Source organism: Vicia villosa, unplaced genomic scaffold (assembly GCF_029867415.1).
Source record: "Vicia villosa cultivar HV-30 ecotype Madison, WI unplaced genomic scaffold, Vvil1.0 ctg.000305F_1_1, whole genome shotgun sequence".
NCBI classification, from domain to species: Eukaryota; Viridiplantae; Streptophyta; class Magnoliopsida; order Fabales; family Fabaceae; genus Vicia; species Vicia villosa.
The window spans coordinates 866,787-883,395 of NW_026705133.1; the positions used below are offsets into that span (position 1 = coordinate 866,787).

Here is a 16,609-nt window from a genome sequence, read left to right on the forward strand (position 1 = left end):
TAACAGCTTAATTAGGACCTTTTATTTTCCGCTCTTTATTTTCTGCAAGGTTTTTTTTGTAATCATTGTAATCCCCCCATCCCGAAGCCTTGTAATAGCGTAGGACTTTATTTTCCGCATTTTACTTTACGCACATTATAACTGCTATAATTGTTAGGTGTATGTAAATAGGATTGTATGGCAAGACTAATAACTGAACATAGCTAACTCTAATTCAAGATTAAATAATTGAATCAACACACTTCTCACACACTCACCTTTAGGTTAACCTCTCTTTTTGCCTTTCGATTAACATGGTCATGTCTCTCGAGCGTAGGGATATCTTAGCAAAGTTTCCTACGAATAAATCATCATAGTTCATTCGATATAAAGATCATAGTCCCTCGACGACCCTTTGATGTTGCCTACGAAATATGATATAGTCCCTCGAGTTGCCTACAAAAATGATGATAGTCCCTTTGAACGCTAAGATATCCTTACAAGTTGCCTTCTATGACCATACGACGACCCTACGTCTGTCCCTTAACATCCAATAGATAGGACTACCTACCCCTAATGGTATGGATAGTATTATCTCTCAAAGAAAGCCCTAAATACAAGAAAGACCTTACAAATTAGGGTAAGTAACTCCTAATTTCTTGCTCACAACAAATCAAATCAACAAATACTTTTCATACCTCATTTTTTCAAAACATCTTCAAGATAAATACTTTGTATACATTCATACAAGAATCATTACAAAGTTAACTCTTTACAAAACATTTTTCTAATCACACACCACATTTTAAACAAATCAAACAAGTCAAACGAAGTGAGCTAAGCAATTAAGAGCCCATGGATAACCATGGATACATAGGGTGCTAATACCTTCCCTTTGTATAACCTATCCCCCGAACTCAAAATATTTTAAAGGTCTTTCCTGATCTTTTATGCCTTTCCTAATAAAAATTCGATAAAATAAAAGTTGGTAGTGACTCTTGCTAACCGCAACACGTTTTGTGAAAAACAAAACAAAAAAGTCAGTTCCCCCACCCTATTATATATGGGATGTTAGGACATTACTTCAGATGGTATGCGGTTGCCGGTTGAAGAACAGATAATTCGGGTGCTGAACAAAATAGTATGGATAGCTTTTTGTTTGGAACCTACTCCTGATCTAGAAGAGGAGGCATCTGATTTATGCAGGTCGATCAGTACATGATCAACAGTCTATCTACCTCTGTGTCAGTTTATTTCTGACCAAGGTATATGGAAGTACAATAGTCGAGCTCTTGAGAAGAACTCATAAAGGCATCACCATTAGAGCCCTTATGAAGAATAAGCTCATATCTGGAGGATCCTTTTTTTTCAAAGGAACCAAATTGATGGAATCTTGGTTATGGCCGTGGAATAGATTCGATTTATCTTATGCCCAGGATGAGAGATTGTTGTACTATTCTCAAGTACTTCTTAGTGATTATGAAGGAAGAGTTCTCAATCTGGAGCAAGAAGAACTGGAAGGAAGTGTCAGACATAATGTCCTAACATCTGTTCACTGAGAATATTTTTCTCAATGTGTCTGGTAGATGTTTCAAGAATAGAATGGAGGTCGCTTACTCAAACTTGGTTCAATAATCAAGTCTATGAGAGCATGGAACTCATGGCCTACTGGTAAAGTCTTCCAAAGGATGGTAAGCATTGGAGACACATTATCCAACATTATACGTTTAGTGTGTGTATGAACTCCAGAGTGTCATCCAAATCACCTAGGATGGATAGTTCAGCTGAAGCAATAAGGAAGTACAATTTTGGAATCAAAGGATTAAGTGTTCCTGGTTCTTTCGTGAGGCTTCTCTTTATTGCTTGGGTTCACTTATATGGTGTCCTCACATAATGAATCAGTGGTAGTACAAGGAATGACGCGAAATCTTGTGCTTTGAAGAAGTAGGCCTATTCTCAACAATCTACTCGTGACAAGTAAAGACCAGTTAATGCCATGTTCGTTGAAATCTTCTTCAGATACCTGCTTGAGAGAATCTCGTCTACAGGTGCGAAAAAATGGCATCCAAGCATCTCGTAGTCAGACAAGAGGTATGTACTTTGTGCATATGAGATATGATCTTTGAAGGATTGATCAACTACCGAGAGTTGATTCTCCTACATCCCCTACAAGAATGGTAGGTTGCTATGGAAGTCATCTCCAGAACCATAGCAAGATTCTGAGAGTAAGGTTAATGAAAGAACTGATGATTGAACATTACTTCAGTTCTCTGCTTCCCTAACTAAGGAAGTTTATTTAACTCAGGATGGGATTAAGGGTCAAGTAACTGACCAGATCAGAAACAGCCAACGTGACTATGTGTCTTTTTTGAAGAATGCATAACAATGACATTTGTTGTTTTTGAATATTAGAGGCAATCTTATCAACTGATTGTACCTCTAAAGGAAGCTTTCCGTGAAACACCTTATCTACGGGTTGTATATAGATGAGCATGTAACTGATGAAAAATCATGACAAGATCAGGGTACAAATCTAAAGAGTGTGCAAGTCTGCTTTTTGACCTAATGTTGTCAGGAAATGATTGAGAGTTGATTTCTCTCGTAAACTGCAGTAGTTAGATTTCTGGTTGGGCTTCCTGAAGGGCTTCAATGCACAATAAGTCCTTGGAATAGAAATTCAAGACCCAGAGTTGGGCTTTTGAAGCCAATGTCCCAAATGGTGTTGTAACATCACTGCTGATAAGAGTCTGTGGAAGAGACTTGGGACCATGAATCGTAATATTCAGACACCATGTTTAAAAGTGTCAAGTTCTATATATGGGTTAGAATAAGAAGATTCTTATGTTAGTAGTATGCTCAAGCAAGGAATATCTACTATGATGGGTTAAAGACGTCATTAGTATCAACTAATACTAGTGACTGTAAAGAGCGGAAGGTTGATTTGATCAGCATATCAGGTTGAGGCAATCCTTCTGCGGTTGTCAGATAATCTGAATCTTAGTAAAGCTTTTAAGCACACTAAGAGATGGTTTCGGACTATGTATGCATGACTCCTTGACTATTCTAAAGATCATATTACGTGATGTGAATAGCTCAGGGTGTTTGGATTTATTCCCTCAGAGCTAGTAGTAGATATGATTGCTCTCTAAAATGAAGGTTTAAGTGCTCAAGTGCTTATGGGCTGCCAGAGCCTTGCTTGTTCGTGACAGGGTGGGTCAATACTTAAGTATATGCAGAGATAATGAAAGCAGAGAGACTTTCATATGCCTTCCTCTTGTGCTCAAGATTTCATCTTCAATTGGAGCATTAGGTACACATGACAAAAGAATTTGCGGGGATATCTGTAAGTTGGTGTTGCAATGGTACAAATAGTGTCAAGCCATAGTTCTGTTCAATTTTGTGACGTCATGGGAGATTTTGGGAGAAAATCAAAAGTTCACATATCTTGTGGAAGTTAAATAGACGAGCCTAAGTGAAAGAAGAACACTCAGGGTCCAGTATGGACTCGTGTGCCATCTGGCTAAGCTTCACAAACTGATAGAAGAAGATGTGTTGGTCTCATATGGCAACAAGAAGACAATGTCTAGACATGTTAAAGACATTTTCCCCGTAGGACCAACAAGGTTAAATTCTGAAGGAAAAGATAATTCACAGTCAAAAGGATGTGTAAGTGATAGTGCAATGAGCTATTATTCGTAATTGTGTTTCTTCTGAAGAATTAGTCCTCAGCCAGAGATGGCATTAAACAGTAGGCTTAGAAAGGAATGTTTGAATTCGGATATTTTCCTAGAATACTGATCTGTCTTGACTGAGATCAAGACCAAGACCATCGTCATCTCCTATGCTTGCAGATGGATATACATATATATATATATATATATATATATATATATATATATATATATATATATATATATATATATATATATATATATATATATATATATATGAAATTTCATCTTCCTCTACGAATTAAAATTGTTTAGTACCTTCCAACCAATAAGTCGTTTGGTAGGGCACGAGTAAAGAACCTCATAGGTACAGTTTTGAAAAGGCCTCCAGTATCTGTCCATAATAAAGTTGGAAGTGAGAATTTCTTCTATTAGCACTAGAGTCTTATGTTAGTAATGGTATCAGGATTACAAGGTATTTGAATAAGATATCATGTTCAAATGATGTCTTTATTTTGACTTGTAATTTGAGTTATGAACACAGTTATGACTTGTGTTATGAGTTACCCGGAGTTGCAGGTTGTTCCTATATGCCTAAGGCATGATAGCTTAGGTTGAGTAATACCCACTGCTAAAGGTTTCTCGTGGTTTTCTGAGAATCAAACTTTTATCTTAGCAGTCAGTTGAGAGTATTGAGTTGAGGGGGAGTATCTGCCAGCCTTCTTTTCATGTACTCCAAATGTTACCCTCATGAGGTTACTACTCGAAGAAGTATACACCACTATGTCTTCAAGTTTCTTCCTTATCCTGAAGTTAGGGTTCTGTGGTAACTAAGTCTGATATGGCTACCTGGTATTGTCAAACAAGATGTCACGACATATAAATCATATTTGACAATTCTTGGCTTTGCGTATTATGGCTAAAAAGGGGGAGAGAGTTTCTTTGAAGACAATGAAGATCAATGAAGATTAAAGAAGATCAGAGACGGCGAAGGTTATTGCTTTGAAGACACTGTCGAAGATGAAGATCTCTATCGAAGATGAAGATGTAAATTAACTATTTTTATATATAGTTTTAGCCAAAATAAGTCAAAGGGGGAGATTGTTAATTCTCTGAATTATGTAATTGGCAATTATGTTTGGATAAACTATAAATAGCAACAATATGTATCATACGATGTAAAACTTGCAAATAAGAAAAACAGTTACAACAAAAGAAGTCCCGCTGAAATGATAGAAAATGTTAGGTTGAAGTAATTCAACATCTGGAATAACATGTCGCACGGGATGTCAAGACATCATGCCTGAGCGGAAGTGAAGAGTTTTAGTTAAATAACTTATGATTTAACTTCTACAAAAGAGTGCGGAATATTCCTGAATATTGTGCAAATCATATAAGGCGTGATTTAACAGGTCTGAAGAATCAACAAGAATATTTGAAGAATCAATCAGAAGAATCAAATCACAATATTGAAGAATAAAGACTTTTTATAATTGGAGACAATTTAGAAAGATTTGATTGAAGACCTAATTTTTAGCAGAAGATTTTACTGATTTGTAACAGCAAATATGCTACGATTAGAAGCCCAAATCCAGTTGGGAATAGGTTATAAATAGAAGCATTGTAGCCTAGAAAAAGAGACAACCAAGAATAGAAAAGATGTAATCATTAGGGTTGGTCAAGGTAAACCTCCCGGATTGTGGGAAGGTTACTATGTCTGTCTCTAAGCTGTGAAGCAAGAGACATATTGTTCACCTCAATGCCTGTAGGTAAGAGGTGTATTGTTCTTGGAGGAAGCTTTAAAGTAACTCCAAGTTAGTGTTCATAGTCAAGAGTCTTGGCTAGGGATTGTCATGGAAGTGTGTCTTCCAAACTGTTTGTCCGTGTAATCAGAATGTTATTAGGTCGTTGCTACACCTTTTGGGACTAGAGAACTGTACAACATCCATGTGGTGTTAGGAAGTGGGATAGGGATATTCCATATCTAGAGAGGATTTAGGTAGAAGGGTCATTGGGTAGGGATTAAGTGAGAAGTTGTAAATTGGGACTGTTTAGTTTTGAATTAATACTGCTGATAGTGGACTTCATTCCTGGCTTGGTATGCCCCCAAAGTAGGTGTGTTTGTCACCGAACTGGGTCAACAATTACTGGTGTCATTTATCTTTCAGTTTGGTATAAATATGTGTATACACCTCTCAAGACAGATCACATGTCTCGACATCTCTCAAGACATCTGGATCTGTTATACCAGGATTTCAGGTATGACATTGACTTCTAGAAAGAAAAAGAGGTCCAAGTCCTAGGAGAGAAAGACAACAAAATGCTATGGTTGCAAGCAAATTGGCCAATGGAATAGGGACTGTCCAAACAAGTCAAGCAACAATTGTTCAACAAATGTAGTTCATTTTGAGGGTTCATGCATTAAAGAGGATTTTCTTTGTGTTTCATCTACAAAGTACACAGATGCATGGATCCTTGATTATGGGTGCTCCTACCATATGACGCCGCACCAGGAAGGGTTTAACTCTTTTAAATTAGGTGATTTTGGTTTTGTCTATTTAGGTGATGATAAAACTTATACCATCACTAAAAAGGGGAAATTAAAATTGCTTTGGATGATGGTGACATGCAAACGTTGAATGAGGTGCGTTTTGTTCCAGAATTGAGGAAGAATTTGATTTCTCCGGGTACTCTTTAAGAGAATGGTTATTTGTTCCATTCATATGGAGATAGAGACATCATGAGGGTTATCAATAGTACAATGACAATGATGATGGCAAGGAGGACTGCAGGAAACATTATAAGTTGTTAGGGGGAACCGTTATGAGTGATGTGGCATCTGTTGAAACTGATAATGATGCAACCAAACTTTGGGACATGCGTTTAGGTCATCTCAGTGAACATGGGATGATGGATTTAGATAAGAGGGATCTTTTAAGGGTGTTCGCAGTTGCACACTTGGATTATACAAGTATTGTGTTCTTGGGAAATAGTGTAGAGTTTGTTTCAAGACCAGGTGTCATACCCCAAAATTTGCCCATCTCATTTTTCCTATTTAAGCTCATACCAAAGTTCAAGACTCAAAGACACATCCTCCTAAACAATGGCTCAATGAACTAGGGTTTCAAATTCTCTAAAGAAAATCAATGAATCAAAGTCTCCAATGCATCCCATGTGGCCTATAATGTTTCAAACTATCTCCATGACAAAATTCAGGTTTCAATTCCAAGGATTGACCACTCAAATGCTCAGAAAGTCAACAGTCGACTAGTTTGACCTAAAAGTCAACTGTGGTCAAAGTACAGTCAAAACTCCTGATTTTTTGTCAACAACCTTATTTTGGAGTATCATTCATCATTTGATCAAGGATTGATCATGATTCATCAAGAAAATTTCTGAAATAAAAAAACCTAAAGTTTCTAAATTAGGGTTTCATAGGAGAAAGTCAATAGAACTTTGACCAGCCATAACTTTCACATGGAACATCAGAAATTTCCCATCCAAAGCTCATTTTGAAGGAAATTGAATTCTCTACAACTTTGTATCTCACAAGCCAAGTCTAAAAATACTTCATTTGAGAGATATGGATCAAAACATTACAGGTCCTTTTTGGAAGTCAACTAAAAGCAGTTTTTTGTCAAAGCCAATATCATTAAGATAAAATCCTCAAATGGAAAAAATCTTCCAAAGTGTCTTGTAAAGGACATCTTGAGGTTTCCAAAAAGTCCTAGAACTTCTCTATATCTTAAAAATTGAGGAAGATATGCCTTGTCAAAGTTGGTCGGTTTTTGGTAAAAAACAGGGAACAAATAAGAACTAAAACGTATTTTTTTCCAAAAAGGCCCATCTTTTTGTGTTTGAAACTTGCTTCTAATATGGTCCACGACCCCTAAGCCCATCCATGCATTTTTCTATCATTTATTTTATTTATTTTGGATTTTTACTCATTTAAATTCAAATTAAATCAAAATAAATGAAATAAAATATATCAATTAATTGAAAAGAGGTGCACGGGATCTGATTTCTCAATCAAAACTAATTGGAGATTGAATCTTACAGGTGATTGAAGATGATTGAAACATGATTGTGCAAAATTAGGAAGTTTTGATACAAGTTTCAAGTCAAATTTCAATCATCTCAATAACCATGATTTTGATCCAAATTCTTGACCTAATTCAGTCTACCATATATACCTAACTCATTCAAGGCCAGAGGGACGAAAAATTACAAGGATTGGCAGCCTCTTATGCTTTAACCGAACCCTAAAAAGCCAAGCAAAAATCAAAGTTAAATTCAGGGATTGAGGCCAATTCAAAGGTTTGTGTGGATTCTGATACATTCCTGGAGACTTCTTGAAGCAATTCAGATCATTACCAATGATTGAAACGTTCAAAATCATCATTTGTACCCCACAATTTGTTCACTTTTTGCCGAATTCGATTCCATTAATCCATGCATCTTTAATGTGTTTTGAGGATATATTCGTGTTCATAATCATGTGGGCATGCTTTCTGGATATTTCAATTGAGTTTTAGATGCAGGTTTGATGTTTCACCATTGTTAGGGGTTACGAGTTCCGAATTAGGGCTTCACGGAATAGCCAAAATTGGTCCAAACCCAACAGTACACTAAAATACTTAATTAGGGCTTCACGGAATAATTAAATTAGGACTAATTGTTTAAATATTTAATTAGGTTAACATTGTTATTAATTGATTAAAATACTTATTAGGATTAGACAATTTAATCGAAAACCTATTTTTGCTAATTTAATTAATTAGGTTGAAAATCAATAATTAATTAATTTGGTTTTTATTTATTTTATTAACCATGGTTAACTTGTGCCCTAATCAGGGTTTGCGAGGTTTGTCGTTAGATCATTCATACACTAAAAGTTCCTTTTCTTCGTGCAACTTTTCAGGGTTACCTCAAGATCATCCGACTACGCGCTATACCAATCGAAAAGCTAAGTTTCTTCATCCTTATTTTATTTAATATTATTTTACTTTTAATTTTTGCCTTATAGGTTAAATTAGGGTTTACTTCAACTGTTAATGAATTCCTCCTACACTCACCCTCTTGTATTTTTCCTTTCATTGATTTTCAGGGTTAATCAACCGTCAAAGCTCAAACCTTCGGTAACCCTAAAATTCGTTCCTTTTTAATTTCTTCTTTAATTATTACTTGTGTTAAACCTATTGGTTTGGTTTATTTTATTGCTCTTTTCCCCTTCCCCATGGCTATATTCTGTAACTGCTCCTGGGTTGTATTGTGTGGCCTTGAAGGCACTTAAAACTGTTATGCATTATAACTGCGTGGTTAGTAATTTAGGGCGTGAAAACCTTGAACTGAATTAGGATAACTAATTACAAGATAAATAATTGAACTTAATCACGTGATTGTTGCACCCACACACCTTTTATGGTAATCCCTTTTGTTGCCTGTTGCCTCGTTGCCTTTTCAGTGCAGAATAGTCAAGTCCCTCGGATACGAGGACGCCTCAGCAAATGCTTCCCTCAGTTCATTCTCATCACAAAAGATCATAAGTCCCAATGATGTTGCCTTCGGTTCGGTTATATGATCTCGTCCCTCGAGGTTGCCTACAAATGATGTGATAGTCCCTTTCGATTGCTGAGGTGTCCTCTTGGTTGCCTAATAATGACTATTCTTATCCTTCCCTTAGACTACCTGCCCTCTCTATGGCAGGGACAGTCTTGTGGCGAACGATAACTACGACGACCCTTCAACCTCCAAATAAAAGGACTTCCTACCCTCCTATGGTATAGATAGCCCTGAAAGGCTAAAAGAACCTTTTTAATAGGGGTAGTTATCTCCTAATTGCTTGCTCTGGTTTAAATTTTTTTCTTACTCTTTATCAAAAACCTTCAAAAAGGCTACGCTTATTTACAAGCTAAAGTCCTTATTCAAATCTTTTTCTTTACTCACTGCAAACATTTTCAAAACATATCAAAGTGAGCTAAGCAATTAAGAGCCCATGGAAAACCATGGATGCAAAGGGTGCCTTACACCTTCCCTTTGTATAAATTACCCCCCGAACTCAAGATTTCTTTTAAAAGGTTTTTCATGTTCTTTTAGCCTTTCTATTTAATTTGGATAAAATAAAAGTCGGTGGCGACTCTTGCTTACCGCGACATTTCAATAAAGTCAGTTAACCGTATTATACCAAGCAACACAAGACCAAGGGAATCTTACACTATTTCCATTAATTGTCTGGGGGGACCTACAAAAGAGCCATCCGTTGGAGATTCCAGGTAATTTGTGACATTCAATGATGTTTTTTCTTGTAAGATCTGGGTTTATTTTATAAAATATAAATCTGAGGTCTTTGCCAAGTTTAAATTGTGGAAGGAAAAGGTTGAGAACCACACATGGAGAAAAATAAAGTATTTATTATCTGATAATAGAACTAAATATACTTAGAAAATGTTCGTGCATTTGTAAGGAGAATAGAATCCAGAGGCACTTTTCTATGAGGAAGACACACCACATCAAAATGGTGTTGTAGAGAGGATAAACATGACTCAAACGGAGAAAGAAAGGTGCCCTCGGTTGAATGTTGTTATTTCAAAAGGTTTATGGGCAGAAGCACTCAATATGGTATGTTATCTAGTCAACAAATCACCATAGACTTCATTGGATGGAAAAGTTGCAGAGGAGGTATGGATGGGTATCCCCATTTATCTGAGTAATTTGTGGATTTTTTAGTGTCCAGCATATGTGCATATTTCTAGCGAGGATCGATCTAAACTTTACCCCAAGTCTAAAAAACACATCTTTATTGGCTACAGTAAAGGTGTGACGGGGTACAAGTTATGGGATCCAAGTTATGAGATGTTATATTTGATGAGCAATCAATATTGAAACAATCAGATGTGACAGTTATGACAAATACTTTGATAAAATATTCCACTCAGGATAAGATTCAGGTGGACATTGAGGCGCCATCACTGACTCCAAGGTAGATTGTAGCCCAACAACAAGATGAACCAGACCCAGATTCAACTGGATTATAAGACTATACACTTATGCGTGATAAGGATTCTCGTCGTATTACACCTCTAATAAGATATGGATTTGAAGACTTGGCATCATATGCTCTTCTTACCATTTCATAAGACCCTTCTACTTTTCGATAGGCTATGTCTAGCCAGGAGAAAGATAAGTAGATGGGTCCTATGGTGGAGGAGATGAAGTCCTTTAAAAATAACGAGACATGGGATCTTGTTCAGCTGCCACAAGGAAAAAGAGCAATTGGTTGCAAGTGGGTGTACAAGAAATAGCCAACAGTAACAGAAAAAGAAGGGGAAAAGTGCAAGGCTCGCCTAGTTGTAAAGGGGTATTCATAGGAGAAGGGGATTGATTATGATGATATTTTCAGTCCAGCTGTTAGACACACTTCTATTAGAGTAGTATTGGCCCTGGTAGCCAACATGAATATGCATTTAGAGTAGATGGATGTGAAAAAAGCTTTCCTCCATGGTCATCTAGATTTGAAAATCTACATGGAGCAGCCAGAGGGATTTAGTGATACTGAACACGACAGACTTGTTTGCAAATTGAAGAGATCCTTGTATGGCTGGAAGTTGTCTCCAAGGCAGTGGTACAAGTACTTTGATTCATACATGCTCCAGATTGGCTCTAGAAGTTGTGATTATGATTATTGTGTTTATGTGAGGAGCCTTGTTGATGGTTGTTTTATTTTCTTGTTTACTTTATGTTAATGATATGTTGATTGTTTCCAACCGTTTGCATGATGTGAATGAGTTGAAGACCAAGTTGGTTAAGGAGTTTGATATGAAGGATCTGGGTGCTGCAAAGAATATTCTTGGGATGAAAATTCACAGGGACAAGGAGCTAATAAATTATGGTTGTCTCAGAAAAGCTATGTTGAAGGTGTTTTGCGCAGATTTAACATGAGCAAAGCAAAGTCAAGTGTGCAATGTATAAATAGAGAGAACTATAAATATTCTATAGTCGCAAACGTAGATAATTTGACCGAACTGCGTGAACAAAACTTTTATGTGTTCCTCTCTATTCTAATTTATATTCCGGTTTATGTTCTAACATTGTCAAACAATTAAAAATATAGAAAGACTTAAAAAAATTATATAAAAGAAATTTTATTCACCACATAATAAAAGTCAAACTCATTACAATTCTAGTCAGAATAAAAAAATTTATTCACCACATAATAAAAGTCTAAGTCCTTCCTCTACTTCTAATCTAGTTAGTTCATGCACATAACTTTTATTGCATCCATCCAAATTGTATAATTTTTGGCAACATAATTCAATCACAGCTAAACATTCGGCTAATAATGCAAAATGATAATGAGACTAGTTAAGAGGGGCACTCTACCTTTGATTTGATTTAATATAAATTTTCATAAGTCAAGTCATGACCCTATTCGATGGGGCCTTAACTAGTATCACATATTTGTTCTTGCACAATCCATGGTTCCCTTTTTGTTTGCATTTATTGTGTTGGGTAGCTTCTACAAGTGCTGAATTGATTAATCACAACTCACCACATTTGTTGTTGCTGCTCACTTTAATAATTTCATAGTTGTAGTAAGTAACTTTGTCTCTTTCTAACCTCTTTTTGATGCTAAATTAAATTATGTCACTCAGCCGAAAATTTCATTATTGTTACTATTTCAAATCGAAACTAATACTATTTAACTAATCCGAATCGGCGCATCAAAGTGGTTTCAGTCCCCTCCTAATTGCAGTTGTGAAAATTAAACTGTATTTTTCTCTATCAGATCTATCGTCAATCATTACTGAACCAACTAATTATTAGTGACGTGTACATATTTATGATCCATAAAGTTAAAATATGGAATGCAGTTAAAAATTGAATGCAACAGCTCTAAAGCCAGTTTTGCAGCTAGCCCTACCCTTACAGGTAATGCATGGGTCCCTAACTGGAGTATATTGACAGGCAATTTGGAAGGTTTCAATGTTCTCCTAGGTGCATCTCTCTCCAACAAAATAAATGTCACTGAAAAAAAGAGAGAAAATGGAAAAGAAAATGTGGAGTTGAACATAGAGGGCTCAAAATAAAAATTACATGGTGGATGGTGCATTTACTTTCTGGGAGTTTTTGTAAACCTAACAGTAATAATGATGAAGAAAAAGAATGGGTATAGTGATTTTAAAGGTATGACAGAGTGCAATAAATATGTCATTGGTCATTATATATTTCCAATATTTCTATAAACTATCATTGTTATTCAATTATTTTCAGACACATCATAGTAAAACTCTTACCAGTTTAGTGTTTAGGAATTCAAGGATATTACCAAACAATTTATTATTATTATTATTATTTTATTATTATTTTATTATTATTATTATTATTATTATTATTATTATTATTATTATTATTATGTCATTTTTTATATTAATTTATTTTTTTAAATAAATTAATTTTGTCTATGAATATTGATACCTAATAAAATTAAAGGTACTTATAGAATATAATTTTTAACATAAATAGTTCTTTCTAATGTGATGAATATGTGTCCAACAAAACTCCAAACGAGTGTTTAGGAAGAGATAATACCTTACTCAAGTAAAATTTGCTAGGAATTAATGATAACTATATTATAAGATTTATTTTCCATTTTTTATAAATTAATTATTTCAACAAATTGAAACAAATAATTCAAATCAAAGGTATGGTAACACATAAAAACTATACTAAAAAAATATTTGGATGAAATTATAAAGATCTCTTCTAATTTTAGAAGAGATTCTGATGAATTAGTTTTGACTTAAAACAATTTTTATACCAAAAAATTCAAAAAAGCTATCCTTTGTCTTAATCTTCTTGTTTTTCAAGAGATTTTCAAGAGATCAATGGAGATATTCTCTTCCAGATAAGAAAATTCTAGACAAAATATTTTTTATCTCGTATGTTAATTTTTAGATTCATTTTCGTCCTTTAATTTTAAAAAGTTTATATTAATTTCTTAACTTTTAAAATATTTCATTTTAGTCATTTTTTGTTTAATTAGTAACAAAAAAACTTAAAAATCAATCACTAAACTCGTTGCTAATTAGACAAAAAAATATTAAAATGAAACGTTTTGAAAATTAAGAGACCAATATAAATCCTTTTTAAGTTAAGGGGTTAAAATGAACTTTGAAAATAATATACTAGACAAAAAATATTTTTTCAAAATTCTAATTACAAATTGTTTTAATCAAGATTCAAAATATGATTTCATGTTCCACTATATATAAATAGAAACAATATTTTTTACAAAATATAGAAACAAATCATAGATGAACAAAAAGTAGACAGACTCCTTATATAAAAATAATAACAAGTGTATATATTATTAATACATAACAATGAAATTAATGCACAATAATAATAATAATAAATAACCTTGATCCTCATCAAGAAATCTAGTATACATAAAAAAAATTACACTCCTTCAATCCTCTTTTTTCTTAAATTTTTCAATTAATTACCTTAATTAATCACTTAAGAAAATCAGGAAGTTCAACATTGTTTACATCATCAACTTGATTAACCCAACCATACTTCTCCATGAAAGGACTAACCAAAGTCTCTGGTGGATAATCCTCAACACAATCATCCCAAACATTCCCATATCCATTTCCAAGATCCTTCATCACTTCCCACAAACAACTATTGCACTTAAATCCAGCTCCAAAACTTATCATAAAAACTCTATCACCTTTTCTTAACCTCTTTTTTGCTTCCATGTAACCTAACACATACCACAAACTACTTGCAGAAGTGTTGCCAAATCTATGAAGTGTCATCCTTGCTGGCTCAAGATCATGCTCACTTAGATCCAAGCTCATTCCAACTCCATCTATCACTGCTTTTCCTCCTGTGTGGAGGCAGAAATGATCAATGCCGGTTTTGAAATTCAATGGTGATTTTTTTGTTACTATTGTTGCTACTCCACTAGAGGACTTAGAAGAATAAGTACACATTATTTTAAGTTTCTCCAAAAGTGAGACTAAGAGAAACCTAAAGAGTTCCCTTGTTGGTAGAATTTTTGGTGATATTACTCTTAGATTGTCAACAAATGCTCTTGTTGCGGCTTTTGGGAGATTTTTTCCTAAGAAAATACCACTCTTGCCTTGTTCATCTTCCTTTTGGAGACAACATCCGAACGACTCGTCTCTCGCGCCGTGGTGAGTTCTTACTAAGCAACTTAGTTTCAGTATAGCTTTGTGCTTTAAGGATCTTTTGTTTGTTAGAAGAACCGCGCATCCGCCCGAGCGGAAGAGACAGTTGGCAAGGATCATTGATTTGTTGTTTCCGGGGTACCAATTTGGACTAAGAGACTCTGATGTCACTAAAAGGGCTAGCTTGTTTTTTTGTGATTTGAAAATATTTTGAACAATGTCTAGGGAGATAAGACTAGCACTGCAGCCCATTCCAGTGAGGTTGTAGACTTTGACGTCGTGGCGTAGTTTGTATCGGTTGATGATCCGCGCGGATAGAGACGGGAGAGTGGAGAGCATGGAGATGTTGACGACGAGGACGTCGATTTCGGAGGGGGATATTTTCGACCGGGCTAGGAGTTTCACAATGCTGTCGTCGAAAAAGTCTTCCATCTCCGAGATCCCGTCGTGGATGGTTGGCGATGCTTCGCGGCCCTCGAAGACGTTTCTTGGCGCGTAAGTTTGCTCGCCGATGCCGGAACTTACTATGGCTTTGAGAAGAAATTTGTACTCATCTAGACCCAAATTCTCGGTTCTTCTGATTATTTTGCCACAAAACTCTGTCCCTAGCATTCTATCTTGAGTTGGTTTGTGACATTGGTAATCTAATAGGTAACACTCTTGGTCCCTCTTTTGATCGAATAGTTTCCATATTAGGAAACACAAGTACAATGTTGGGACAAGAAAAATTAAAGAGAGAGACTCCATTTGAGAGAGAGAAGAAAAAGGGTTAGAGAGTTTTTTGTGGAGAGAGATTTAATTTGGAGATGGAAAGTTCAAGGGAGAGTAGTGTTTATAAGGAGAGAGTTTTGTTGAGTTGAGTTGAGTTGAGTTGAGTGTGTTATGGTGGTATAGTTTTTTTGAGCATGTGAATGTGTTCATTAGACTTAACAACATGTCAATATCTCAACCCCCAACAAACTTTATTTTTATGTTTTGTTAAAATCTTTGGTGTGTCATGTACCTTGAACCTATGTAGTAGCTTCTTCTCAATGCAAAGTTGTTGGATATGGATATAAGAAGCTTTTGCACTTTGAACGACTCTCTAACCATTGCAACTACTTTCCAAGATCCAGTTAAGAGTGTGTGTGTGTGTATGGCCAGTTGGAAAAAAAATTGTTATTTGTTTTTATAAAAGACAAAATTGAAATTAGAGGTTGTGGAATGTGCATAGGTATAATGTGAGTATTCATTTATGGTAGCATGGTCAAATGTGCATAGGTAACATGTCACCATTTTATTCATGAGAGCAAGATAGCATGTAGCTTTTAGTTTCAAGAAGGTTTTAGTTTCAAGAAGCAACATGGGTCGTCTTTATGGGTGATATATCCAAGTTTATAACTGGAAGATCTGTCCCTAGTTCATTCAACAAGTTGATTTTGTAATAATTGAATTAGACTTGGCTTAAATTTTATTAAAATCTATTTAAGATTGCTTAACAAATTGGTTTTGATATTAAGGTTTCAGCTTAAATTTATGACCTGAGTTTGAATCCCGCTACCAAAATGTGAAAAATTGATAGTAATACGTAAGTTTATACACAAATATTCTTTAATATTCAAAATTTTCTGTAACACAATACATATGAGTTTTCAGACTCAACTCTAAATTTTATATTTCACAAAATAATTTATGTAAGATTTATTATGCCACAAGTTATGTCCTAAACGTGAGAGATGTGACTAAAAATTTCACATTACATAAAATATTTAAAATAAATTT

General features: G+C 35.0%; 1 protein-coding gene across 1 annotated transcript; it reads right to left on the bottom strand.

Moving 5' to 3' along the window:
• Window positions 1-13,982: 13,982 nt before the first annotated feature.
• On the bottom strand, window positions 13,983-15,970 carry LOC131626556 (3-ketoacyl-CoA synthase 12-like). Its single transcript, XM_058897379.1, has one exon. It carries the CDS (start codon window positions 15,593-15,595, stop codon window positions 14,165-14,167), a length of 1,431 nt encoding a protein of 476 aa, XP_058753362.1. The 5' UTR covers window positions 15,596-15,970; the 3' UTR covers window positions 13,983-14,164.
• Between the last annotated feature and the right edge of the window lie 639 nt (window positions 15,971-16,609).